This window comes from Vombatus ursinus, unplaced genomic scaffold, assembly GCF_900497805.2.
Source record: "Vombatus ursinus unplaced genomic scaffold, bare-nosed wombat genome assembly UNPS02015184.1, whole genome shotgun sequence".
NCBI lineage: Eukaryota > Metazoa > Chordata > Mammalia > Diprotodontia > Vombatidae > Vombatus > Vombatus ursinus.
This window is the reverse complement of record NW_020954962.1, coordinates 1228136-1240935: the sequence shown is the minus strand read 5'-3', so window position 1 is coordinate 1240935 and position 12800 is coordinate 1228136. Positions and strand designations below refer to the sequence as shown.

The 12800-nt window shown below is 33.1% G+C and overlaps 1 protein-coding gene across 1 annotated transcript; it reads left to right on the top strand.

Annotated features, from left to right (window-relative positions):
- The first annotated feature begins 4037 nt into the window (after positions 1–4037).
- On the top strand, positions 4038–4961 carry LOC114031625 (olfactory receptor 10AG1-like). Its single transcript, XM_027846756.1, has one exon. The coding sequence runs from the start codon at positions 4038–4040 to the stop codon at positions 4959–4961; it is 924 nt and encodes a 307-aa protein (XP_027702557.1).
- The last annotated feature ends 7839 nt before the right edge of the window (positions 4962–12800 follow it).

Here is a 12800-nt window from a genome sequence, read left to right as displayed (position 1 = left end):
TCTATCTATCTATCTATCTATCTATCTATCTATCTATCTATCTATCTATTTATCTATCCATACATATAATTTTTTCTCCTCTCACTACCCTAATACTGACTAAAGACTCATGAATTACAAATATTATCTTTCCCTGAAGGAATATAAACAGCTCAACCTTAGTAAGTGTCTTATGATTTCTCTTTCCTGTTTACCTCTTCCAAGTTTCACTTGAGTCTTGTATTTAAATGAAAGTCAAATTTTATATTTAGCTCTGATATTTTCCTCAGGAATATTTGAAAGTCCCCTATTTCACTGAATGGCCATCTTATACCTTGAATGATTATACTCAGTTTTGCTGGGTAGGTGATTTTTGGTTGTAGTCCTATCTCCTTTGCCCTCTGCAATATCATACTCTGTGCCCTGTGATCCCTTAATGTAGAAGCTGCTAAATCTTGTGTTATCCTGATTGTGTTTCCACAATACTTGAATTATTTCTTTCTAGCTGCTTGTAATATTTTCTCCTTGACCTGGGAACTCTGGAATTTGGCTGCAATATTCCATGACATGGAATATAATATTCCGGAGGGCAAAGGAGATAGGATTGTATTTGTAACTCATGAGACCTTTGTCAGTAATAGGGTAGTTGGAGGGAAAAAATTACATGTATGTATATAGATAGATAGATAGATAGATAGATAGATAGATAGATAGATAGATAGATAGACAGACAGACAGATAGATAGATAGACAGACAGATAGAGGGCAAAGGGTGAGTTGAAGATGAAGGCGTCATATCTGGAGAATAAAATTAAGGGGTGAGAGAGGATTATACTAGGAGAAGGAGAAAGGGAGAGATAAAATGGGGTAAATTATATCACAAAAAAAACAGAAAAAGCTCTTACAGTGGAGGGGAAATGGGGGAAGGTGAGAGGGAATGAGTGAATCTTATTTTCATAGCATTTGACTTAAGGAGGGAATAACATACACACTCAGTTGGGTATGAAAATCTGTTTCCCCTACAGGAAAATAAGAGGGGAAGGGGACAAGAGGGTAGGGGGATGAAAAAAAAGAGAGTAGGGGGATGATAGAGAGGAGGGCAGATTAGGAAACGGGGTAATCAGAAGCAAATACTTCTGAGGAGGGATAAGGTCAAAAGAAAGAATAGAATAAATGGGGGGGAAGGATAGGATTAAGGGAAATAGAGTTAGTTTTTCACAGCATGTCTACTATGGAAGTGTTTTGCATAACTGCACATATATAGCCTATATTGAGTTGCTTGCCTTTTTGATGAGGGTGGGTGGGGAGGGAGGAAGGGAGAAAATTTGGAACCCAAAGTTTTAAAAACACATGTTTAAAAGAACATATTTTTAAAAATGTGAAAATGGGTGACAATATATTTCCAAAATAATAATGTATAAATTTATTGTGGAAACATGAATATTTCCTCATTCAAACCATGTTGCTTTTCTGAGGTGAGAAGCAGACCCATATTTTTCCTGGTAATTTTGTGCATTTTTTATCAACACAATCCAATTCTAAGTTTAACTAACTTCTTTTGGGCTTACTTATGAGGGGAAACAGAGCCTTCAAACATTGACCTGTAGTGCTTAGAACAATTATACACTTTTATTTGAAAACTCTAAAAATGAAGAGAAAGATTCCTTGTAATTTTATTTTTTTTTAATATTGGCATCAGCAATCAACTTCCCTTGGAATGTATATGTTTCTTATGGAGAGAGAGAGAGATGAGAATCTTGGGTCAAACCTGAGAGTTATAGTAGAGAGATTCTTTGTTAGATATGGCTGTGAATAATCTGATTATTCCATATTCTTGTTGAAAAGGTTTCTCTGAAGTCTATATGTCATAAGGATTTTGACTTTCATAATAATTATTAACTCAAATTTTGTAAAAGGATCACAAAGCAATAAGCAGGTGTTTTATTTCTGCATTTCTATGTTATTTATTTATTTATTTTAATGAGGGAAGAGCAAGGAGAGGAGTACCAACATCCTCATTTTTTGGCTATTTCTAAATTGAATTAGAGAGTTTTTTTCCTACCTTAATTCAACAAGTATTTCCTAGATTGTTAGAGAATGTTGGAAGTTAAGACAAAAAAAAATCAGAACTAGAAAGGACCTTAGGAAATATGGCATTGAATGTCATCTTTGGGAAGAGACTTCATAGATCATCTAGTGAAAATTTGTCATTTTATAAAAGAGAAAATGATGCCTCAGAATTAAGAATTGACACATAAGATTTAAGTTGAAGATTGAAACGTGTGTTTGGAATTTTTTTTTTCATTTATGTTTTCAAAGTATTGTTCAGCGCATCATTTGAGCAAAATCAGTCAGTTCAAGTGCGATTTTCCCTATTTTCTTTAGATGAAGAGCCTAAGATATAGTGAAGTTAAATTGTCCCATCATTCTGCTTCTAAGTGACAGCAAAACATTTCAGCTATGTCCCTTGATGGTCAATCCAGTGTTCCTTGCAACACAGTTTTCAAAACTTCTTCCACTATAGAAGTTCTGATAATTTAATATTAGGATAATAAATATAAAGCAGGAAATAAAGCAGGAAAATAATTTAAAAATCAAGAATGGATACTGGATGTAATGAGATCCATAAACAGATAAGATTAACTATCAAGAAATTACATTAGGGAGAAGACCAAATTTTTGTAAATTATTAATGTTGGTGCTATGTTTATTATTTCCTCTCATTTGCATTTGCAGTGCTCTATCACGCAATGTATCCTCCCTCCATTGACTTTAATTCATCTCCCACCTGCACCACCTGTGACATATTTCTGTCACTTTCTTTAACACTTTATTCAAGGATAATCCACTTGGACCTGCCCTTCTTTGTCAATTACAAGAGAAGTCAAAAGGAGACAAATCCTAAACCCAATGAAGGATTTTAATGGTAGAATCAGAGAGATTAGACTATCAGGAAGTTATTTTGGAGTAGATGGTCTCTTCTAGAAGCCTACTATTTTACAACCAAGACAATGAGTTCTATAGAGTAATAATCAAGAAAATTTTGAGTGCTTATATGCAAAGTAGACAGAGATATAGATTTTTTCTATCAGATATCTATATTATAAGAAAAAGCCAGCTATAAATTAGACTTCAATGTTAAGTGGATGTAACAATCAATGCTGTAAAAATTCATATAAATGAGAGATTATTTTGGATTTGAATGATTAAAGAGGATGGTTAAGAAAAGTAATCTTTGGAATTTTGACTTATTAAAAATAGAGTAGTTTTTTGATTAATGGAAAGGATATTTGACTATGTTAATCAAAGGGGAAAAAAGATAGAATGTTATAAGATCAAAATAGCTATGTGTATGGTAGAAGTGAACCATGTCTAACTAAAGTAAAATCATTTGCATTTTTCCAACCCCGTAAGGAATAAATAACTCCTTTTCTTAAGAGTTTCAAGAACAGCAAAAAGAACAGTATAATGAAATGAGAACAGTATCTGGTGTTAGAAATATTGGATTCACTTATGGTCTCTAAGCCTCAGTTCCTTTATCTATATCTTATGTGAGTTAGTAGATAAGACATTGCAGGTCCCTTCAAGTCCTAAAAAAGAAGTTTTGTATGTCCTTGAAATGTAGAACAGTATATCAAATTATGATATTTTCAGTATTATTTTCCCATATAGTATTATTTTCAATTTTCAACAGAAGCCAATTTCTAGCTACACTTTTAATATAAAATATTCCAGAGCATAAAGGTTTTTTTTCTAATTTCAGAGTTGGATCCTTAAAACACAGAAAATAAAATAACAATAATGGAATTTTAATGCATTGCTCATAGAAACTTTAAAATACTTTTATTGAGATGCATATGTTAATTTAATAAATATTTATTGAATTCTTGAATTGAAAATATATTATAATCTAGAACAGATGTTAGAAATCAAAGCGACCTGATAATTCAAAACATCCCTTTTAGAGAATGATTTTAAATTCCAGAGGAGTGAAGTTACTCATCCTATCTGAATTCACTTTTTCAAAAAAAAAAAACAAAGAAAGAAAAACAGAGAAAATGGGAGAAGAAAATCTCACTATGGTGGAAGAATTTGTTATCCTGGGATTTTATGAGCTACCCAACCTCCAAGACTTTCTGTTTGGGATTTTCACAGTCATCTATTTGAGTATTCTGATGGGAAATGGCCTCATCATTGTAATAACCAAGATTGATCCAGCTCTCCATACACCTATGTATTTTTTCCTAGGGAACTTTTCCTTTTTGGAAATCTGCTACACATCAGTTATTCTTCCCAGAATGTTGATGAACTTTTGGACTCAGAACAGAAATATTTCTTTTGTGGCCTGTGCTGTACAACTTTGTTTTTTGCTTATTCTGGGAGGCAGTGAGTGCTTCCTCTTAGCTGTGATGGCATATGACCGCTATGTGGCCATTTGTAAGCCTCTTTATTATCCTGTCATAATGAACCAAAAAGTGTGCATCCAGCTGGTGGTTGGGTCCTGGATATGTGGGATTCCAGTGGAGATAGGGCAGATGTTCCATATTTTCTCTCTGTCTTTTTGTGATTCTAATGAAATTAATCATGTTTTCTGTGACATTTTTCCCTTACTGAAGTTGGCCTGTGGGGTCATCTCCATAAATGAATTATTTGTCTATGCTGTGGCTGTGCTGTTTGTTTTGGTACCTTTTCTTTTGATAATTTGGTCCTATGTCAATATCATTACCACCATTCTGAATCTACCAGTGGGCATGAAGAGATCTAAAGCCTTTTCCACTTGTTCATCTCATCTAATTGTTGTGACCTTATTCTTTGGTTCTGGGATTATAACATATTTAAGACCTAAGTCCACACACTCCCCAGGAATAGACAAAGTACTATCTCTTTTCTATACCATTGTGACCCCAATGTTTAACCCTTTGATATATGGCCTAAGGAATAAGGATGTCATTGCTGCATTGAAGAAATTTTTATCTAAATGAATATGGTAATAGAGAAAATAAAGCCTGGTTTCATCTTTTATCTCATAGTTGCAGTTTCTATAGGAATCTCCTTTCAATCTATTCCCTTATTCCTAACTGAAACCTTTATTATTTCTAAGTAATAATATCAAATCTTAAGATTAAATTTTCTCCTTTCAGCATGATATTCGCTATACTTAGGCATCACCAAGGAACAAAATTAGTGAGTATTAAATAATGTTCCAAATTAACTGTCATAAACCTGGATTGATTTTATGAACTAATGCAATTATCTCAATATTTTAGAATCAAATCCAGTAATATTTATGTGTAATGTAAAGATTACATGTCAGGATATATTATTTAAAGATAAAAGAGATTTCCTTATACTTTTTATATGAAGTTACCAGACCCAAGAGTCTTCTCAAATAGCTTTTCTTGTCTTTCTAAGATGCCACCCTACCAGGGAAGTGTTTTGTTCTTAACTTAACTTGGACTTAATGATTGAGGAGTTGTTTTGTCCTTATCATGTGCATTGTGTCTCCCCAATAGAAAGTAAGCTCCTTGAGGGCAAAAAATAATTGATTTTTGTCTTTTTATCTACCAGATCTAAAATATTCCCTTCTCTAGAGTAGGTCCTTCATTCCTATTAGTTGATGCCTTCATTTATGCCAATTTGTCAAGATTTTTTTTAAAGTTGATTATTTTCACCTTTATTCTCAGTATCTCAAAGGCAGGGATCATGTTTTGTCTAAAATTTACATCTCTCTCAGGATTTAGCACTTCTCCTCCTTAACTATACTATCAAAATTAAACTTCAGTGACACTTTTAGTCCAAAAATACATTCATGACAAAAGAAAACATATGCAACCCACAATGAAAAGACAAAAGGTTCATGTTAATATGATTTTCTTTTCTGTCTACTATGTTTATTCTGTGACTTGACAAAGAATTCAATGTGACTTTGTGAAACTATCTACATGTCATCTTCACTGGATCAGTAAATGCATAATACTGTTATAACACTGAAGCATATTCATACAGGGTTTCCATTCTGGGAACTAGACATTTAAAATGTAGATGCTGTTCTCCTAATGATGGGGGAAGAAAAAGTGGCTGGAGTTTTCTTAGCCTTACAGCTACATTAGTTAATTCAGGGAAGACTGTATTGGAGATAAATTTTATCAAAGGTCAGAAACCAGAAATGTCCAAGAAAGAGTGGGTTCATCTTTGTAAAGTACAATGAAACAAGAGAAATAAAATATTCAGACATCTACAATTCTTATGCTTTAGCTCTTTATCACTTCAGTGAGGAGCAGCCAGAATGGCAGTTGTGGCTGTGGTAAGGTTAGTCTTTCTTGGCCCATTCTTGTTGTTGAGGCTAAATGTCTTAGACATCATCACTTCTCTTTCTAAATGATCACAATACTTCTGGCCCATTGGGGGAGGTACTTTATTATTCATTAAAAGTGCCCAAACCTAGCTTCTCTTCGTTATGTATTGTTTAACCCAGAAGGTGAAGTGTATGTCATTGAGACTACAGAGACTTTTTAAGAGAGATAAATATTGCTGAAAGGAATGTTTGATCCCATCAAAGGCTTGTTTTCGGTCCACCCAGGTCATGTTTTTGGTTAACCCACAGAGACTTGAGAAGGAGGTACAACTCTTTCCAGCTCTCCACTCTTCAGAACTGTTTTCATAAAATTATTTCTAAAAAACTTCTTTCAGTTTGAGGGTTTTGTACAAGACCAATGCCCTAAGATGATGCAAATTTTAACTCCTTTGGACATTCATAGATTATAATTTTTCTGAGTTGCTATTACCAAACACCACTACCATCCATAAAAACAACAACAACACTCTTCATTCCTCCTGAAGTCAATTTAGAAATTAGGCTTCAAATTGTTCAACTAAGAACCAAAGATGACAGAAATATATTACTGGTCCTGTCCTTAAAATAATTTGGCCTTACACTCCTTTGCACCATTCTAAAATATCCTTTAAAATTCAAGATTCATTCCAATCAAAAATAGCATGTTAAAATTGATGTTGCTTAGAGATCTTCATAAATAAAACTGCAATAATTATTCTAAAATATTACAAAAATCTAAATTAAACTTTTCAATATGTATATGGCCAATATTCATAAAGAGATCTGCTGTTTTTCTGAGTCATGCTTATTAAAAATTTGAGAAAACATCTAAAGATTTCTGTTGACTATTATTCTGACATGTGATACTCAGAGAATTAATCATTGTAAATTTCATAAAGCTTTGGACATGAAATTTCTTTTTTTTAGAAGTACACTTTTTTAAATTTCTTATCACTGTTGACAATGAGAAAGGCTTCATTATACAGCTAAATACTTAGAAATTTTACAGCTGAACAAGACTTTTTAAATGATAGTTGAATTTCATGATCAAGAATGAAAATCTAGTAATGAAAAGTTTCTAAGTCAGGCTCAAAATATATTAAAATGTTCAAAATTGATATGCCTAGCATTTTGCAAACCAAATCAAAAGTGCTTTAAAATGAAAAAAAAAAGCAGGTACAGGGATTGTGGGAAGATGACAATATTTTAGAATTTATAGGAGCTCAGGTGCCTCACCAAAACTGAAATGATATTTTACATGCACACATGAAGGGAAAAAATTTTCAAAAGGAAATCAAGTGTAGATTCCTCCACTAAGACTGGAAAAGCATGAAAGGAAAGTTTAAGTATTGCAGAAACTCTGAAGTAGGCATTTTGGAGGTATCTACTGCTCCAGAAGACATGTTACAAAGGTGCCCCAGAACATTTGGAGAGGACTGCCATAGAGTTCAAGAGAGCCTCAGAGCCTAGCAGTGCTCTACTGCAGGAGCCAATATAAACCCAGTGGCAAGAAAAAGATCCTAGGCAAAGTGAACCTTGAGGTGACTCTATTGTCCAGTGGCAGGTGACTAGCAACAGAAGATTAATTCAGTCTTGCAGAATGGTGTGGGAAAGGTATTAAGCAGAAATTTGTTCATGGGGCCAGGAAAACTGCCCTGAAGTCCAGGAACCTGAGGTTAAAATAGCCTTCGAAAGAATCCACCAATCACCTCCTGAAAGAGATCTCAAACTGAAAACACCAAGGAATATAGTAGCCAAATTCCAAAATCACCAGGTCAAAGAGAAAATACTGCAAGTAGCCAGAAAGAAATAATTTAAATATCATAGAACCACATTCAGGATTATACAAGACTTTGCAGCTTCTACATTAAAAGATGGTAGGGCATGAAATATGATATTCTGTAAGGCAAAGGAGCTTGGATGACAATCAAGGATCAACTACCCAGTGAAAATGAGATGATATTTCAGGAGAGGAGATGGATATTCAATGAAATAGGGAACTTCCAAGCCTTCCTGATAAAAATACCAGAAATCAACAGAAAATTTGATCTTCAAATACAAGACTCAAAAGAGACATAAAAAGGTAAATGAGACAGAAAGAAACATGTTATTAATAAGGGCAAACTGTTTACATCCCTACAAAGGAATATGACACTTCTAACCCTTGAGAACTGTATTGTTATTACACTATGTTAAAGGAGTAAACATAAAGGGGGTGGATATAAGTAGACTTTGATTTAATGATAAAAAAAATCTAATCAAATGGGTTAAATGGATCCAAGTAAGTGAATTAATCTGATCTAACTAAGAAAATGTACTGAGAGAAAAGGAAAGGAGGAGGCAGACTAGGGTAAATTACATTACAATAAAGTCACAAAAACTTATTACAGCAGAGGGAAAGAAGGGATGGAGATGGGCATTGTTTGAACCTTACTCTAATCAGATTTGGCTCAAGAAGGGAGTAACATAATCAGTTAGGTATAGAAATCTAACTTGCCCTATAGGCAGTAAGAGGGAGAAGGGGGAAAAAGGGGAGGGGAGATAGAAGGGAGGGAAGAAGTAGTAAGGGTAAAGGGGAAGAAAAGGGAGAGGGCTAATAGAAGGGACTAGAGATTGAGGGAGGCAGAGGTCAAAAGCAAAACACTAGTGAGGAGGGAAAAGGATAAAGGAGAAAGAATAGCATAATCAGGGGGGAAGGATGGAGAGAAAGACTGTGAATGTGAATGGGATGAACTCTCCCATAAAAAGGAAGCAGAAAGCAGAATGGATTAAAAAACATAATCCTACAATATGTTATTTACAGGAAACACATTTGAAACAGAGGGACACACAAAGGGTAATAGTAAAAGGCTGGAATAGAATATATTATGCTTCACCTGAAGTAAAAAAAGCAGAGGTAGCAATCCTGATTCTTAGACAAAGGAAAAGCAAAAATAAATCTTATTAAAAGAGATAAGGATACTACATTCTCCTAAAAGGCACCCTAGACAATGATGTAATATCGCTACTAAACATATATGCACCAAATGGTATAGCATCCAAATTCTTAGAGGAGAAGTTCAGGGAGTTACAGGAAGAAATAGACAGCAAAACTATATTAGTGGGGGACCTCAACTTCCCCCTCTCTGAACTAGATAAATCTAACAACAAAATAAAAAAGAAAGAAGTTAAGGAGGTGAATAGAATATTAGAAAAGTTAAGTATGATAGACCTCTGGAGAAAATTGAATGAGGATACAAAGGAATATATTTTTTTTTTCTCGGTGGTACATGGCACATACACAAAAACTGACCATGTACTAGGGCATAAAAAAACTCACAATCCAATGCAGAAAGGCAGAAATATTAAATGCATCTTTTTCAGATCATTGTACAATAAAAATTATACTTAATAAATGGCCATGGAAAGATAGACTAAAAAATAAATGGAAACTAAACAATCTAATACTAAAAAATGATTGGATCAAACACAAATCATAGAAACAATCAATAATTTCATTCAAGAGAATGACAATAATGAGACAATGCACCAAAACCTATGGGATGCAGCAAAAGCAGTTCTTAGGGTAAGTTTTATATCTCTAAATGCTTATATGAATAAAATAGAAAAAAAAAAGGAGATCAATGAATTGGGCATACAACTAAAAAAAAAACTAGAAAAAGAACAAATTAAAAATCCTCAATTAAACACCAAATTAGAAATACTGAAAACCAAAGGAGACATTAATAAAATTGTAATTAAGAAAACAATTGAACTAATAAATAAAACTAAAAGCTTGTTTTATGAAAAAAAGAATAAAATATATAAATCTTTGCTTAATTTAACTAAAAAAAGATAGAATAAAATGAAATTACCAGTATCAAAAATGAAAAGGGTGAATCCACCACCAAAGAAGAGGAAATTAAAACAATAATTAGGAACTATTTTGCCCAATTGTGTGCCAATAAATTTGACAATCTTAGTGAAATGGATAAATATTTACAAAAATATAAATTGCCCTGATTAACAGAATAGGAAGTAAAATACTTAAATAACACTATCTCAGAAAAAGAAATTGAAGAAGCCCTGGATGAACTCTCATGGGGTCAGCTTTTCCACAGGAAAGAGAGAGGTCCTAGCTATAGCCCAGAGCAAAAACAGCCCTAGGATGCCTAGAAGAAAGGATCAACTCTGGTAAACATCCTCAGGACAAGTGAAAGACCACCATGAAGGGGTTAAGGAGTAGAGCTTGACTGAAGTATATCCTTGCAACCCTGACACTGAGGCTGCTTAGATGAGGAAACCAAGGAAATAAACAAATGCTATGATGAAACACTTTATACATATACATATATATATATATATATATATGCAGAAGGTCAGATCAAAGCATAACAATTATGTTATAATATATTCAAGTGGAGATTCAGAAAAAAAATATCCCTTACACAACTATTACAAAGATATCTAGAAGAAATGAAATGAGATACAAAATGCATTAGCTAGGAAAGAATGGCAATGGAAACTCATGTCTTTTAGGTCCTCATGTGCAGCCTTTTGGTTGAATCCAAGTTTTACAGAAAAAATATTTTTATTAAGGAGATTTATTCTATGAAGTTTGGATTCAGTCAAAGGGTCACACATGAGGTCTTAGATGACCACATGTGGCCTCGAGGCGGCAGATTCCCCACTCTTATCTTAGACAAATGGTACAAAATCTTACATAAGAACTAAATACTCTGAAAGTTAGAACGGTCCAATTAAAAGTAAAAATCCATGGAAAAGAATAATATTGAAACAAAATCAAATAATCAGAAAAAAAACATAACTTTGACTATAAGGACTTTTGTTGCTAAGATAATGTCTCTGATTTTTAGTATGTGGTCCAGATTTATCATAACTTTACTATGTTTACTAGTATCATTTAATTTCAAGGATGCAGTTGCCATTTACAGTGATCTTTGAACCCAAGAACATAAAATTTAACACTATTTCCATTTGTTATTCCTCTATTTACCAAGAAGTCACAGGACTAGGGGCCAAGATCTTAGGTTTTTTTTTCCTTGTTTTTCTTTTTTTTTAATTTGCTCATTTTGTTTTTATTTTTATGCTAAGCTTCACATACATACACATACATAAACAACACAGTAGATACAGGAATTTATTTTATTTGACTCTGACATTTTTGTCACAGTTTTTTTGTTCCTTTCCTTTTCCATTGTGGATGGATGGGAAAGAGAAAAAGATTTGATGTTTTGAAATATACCTGAATTAATTGAATTAAATAACAATTCTTTTTTATCACAACTCTCCCCTTCACTAGACTATAGATTCACTTGTGCATCCTATAAAGGTCAAAGGCAAACATTATGCTTATTTATGTACTATTCAATGAGCTGCTACAGATGAAATGATAGTAAAAGTTTTGGTTAAATATAAACTTGTTTGTCTTTCTAAATAATCAAACATAATGAGAATTTGAACTTTTACTATTGAAGTGCATATCTCACCTCTTAAGGAAATTGCCATTAACAGAACTATTTCCTTACAAGGACACCATTAATCAGTAAGTCCTAGTATCCTAAGTAATCCTATGATTTTATGATTGTAGATCAACAATTTTAAGCAACTTTAGAAGTCATAACATCCATTATAATTATATTGCAGATGAAGAAACTGGGACTAAGTTATGTAAAACTACTTCCCACCAATTTTACAGTCAGCAATCAGCACAAAAAAAGGCTAGAACCATGGTCCCCTAACTAATTCCAGGGATCTTTCCAGGGTATCACCTTGTTAATGATATTCAGAATGCTGGACTTTGTCTTAAAAAGAAAAGTTTGGGCTTCTTGTTAATAAGCGACAAATAGCACATGAGAGGCCTTTTCCCAGAAGATCACAGAAGAGGAGGGATCTTTTTTCTATTTAAACAGGTCTAGTGGCTTTAAATGAAATAACATTTTAGAAGAACATAAATTCCTGTTTATTGTTTTTAGGTAAGACAGAGGATTTAGTGATCTAATGTCATATGCATTTAGTTAATTGTAGATCTTTAAGTCAGTATGTATTAGATCTTCTACAGTCTTCAAGGAAAGAAGTGGGATATTATTATTTTATGCCCATCAAGAAAGGTATGTTTGTCAAAGATCCAGGTACTTTGTCTTGAGAAATGTATCTGTATCTGGGTGATCTGTAATATATATATATATATGTGTGTGTGTGTGTGTGTGTGTGTGTGTGTGTGTGTGTGTGTGTAAATGAATATGCTATGTATACATATCTGTAATATGAATACACATTTATGAAGCTTAGTAAGTAGAATCCTTAGGGATGAAGATTCAGCAAAGGAAACAAGAATTAAAATTTCATAGAAATGACCTCAATTGGGAAAAAGGAAAAAAGGGGAGAAAGAAAGAAAGAAAAGAAAGAAAGAAAGAAGAAAGAAAGAAAGAAAGAAAGAAAGAAAGAAAGAAAGAAAGAAAGAAAGAAAGAAAGAAAGAAAGAAAGA

Coding starts and splice junctions, on each gene's coding strand:
- LOC114031625 (XM_027846756.1), top strand. CDS start 4,038: ATGGGAGAAGAAAATCTCACTATGGTGGAAGAATTTGTTATCCTGGGA.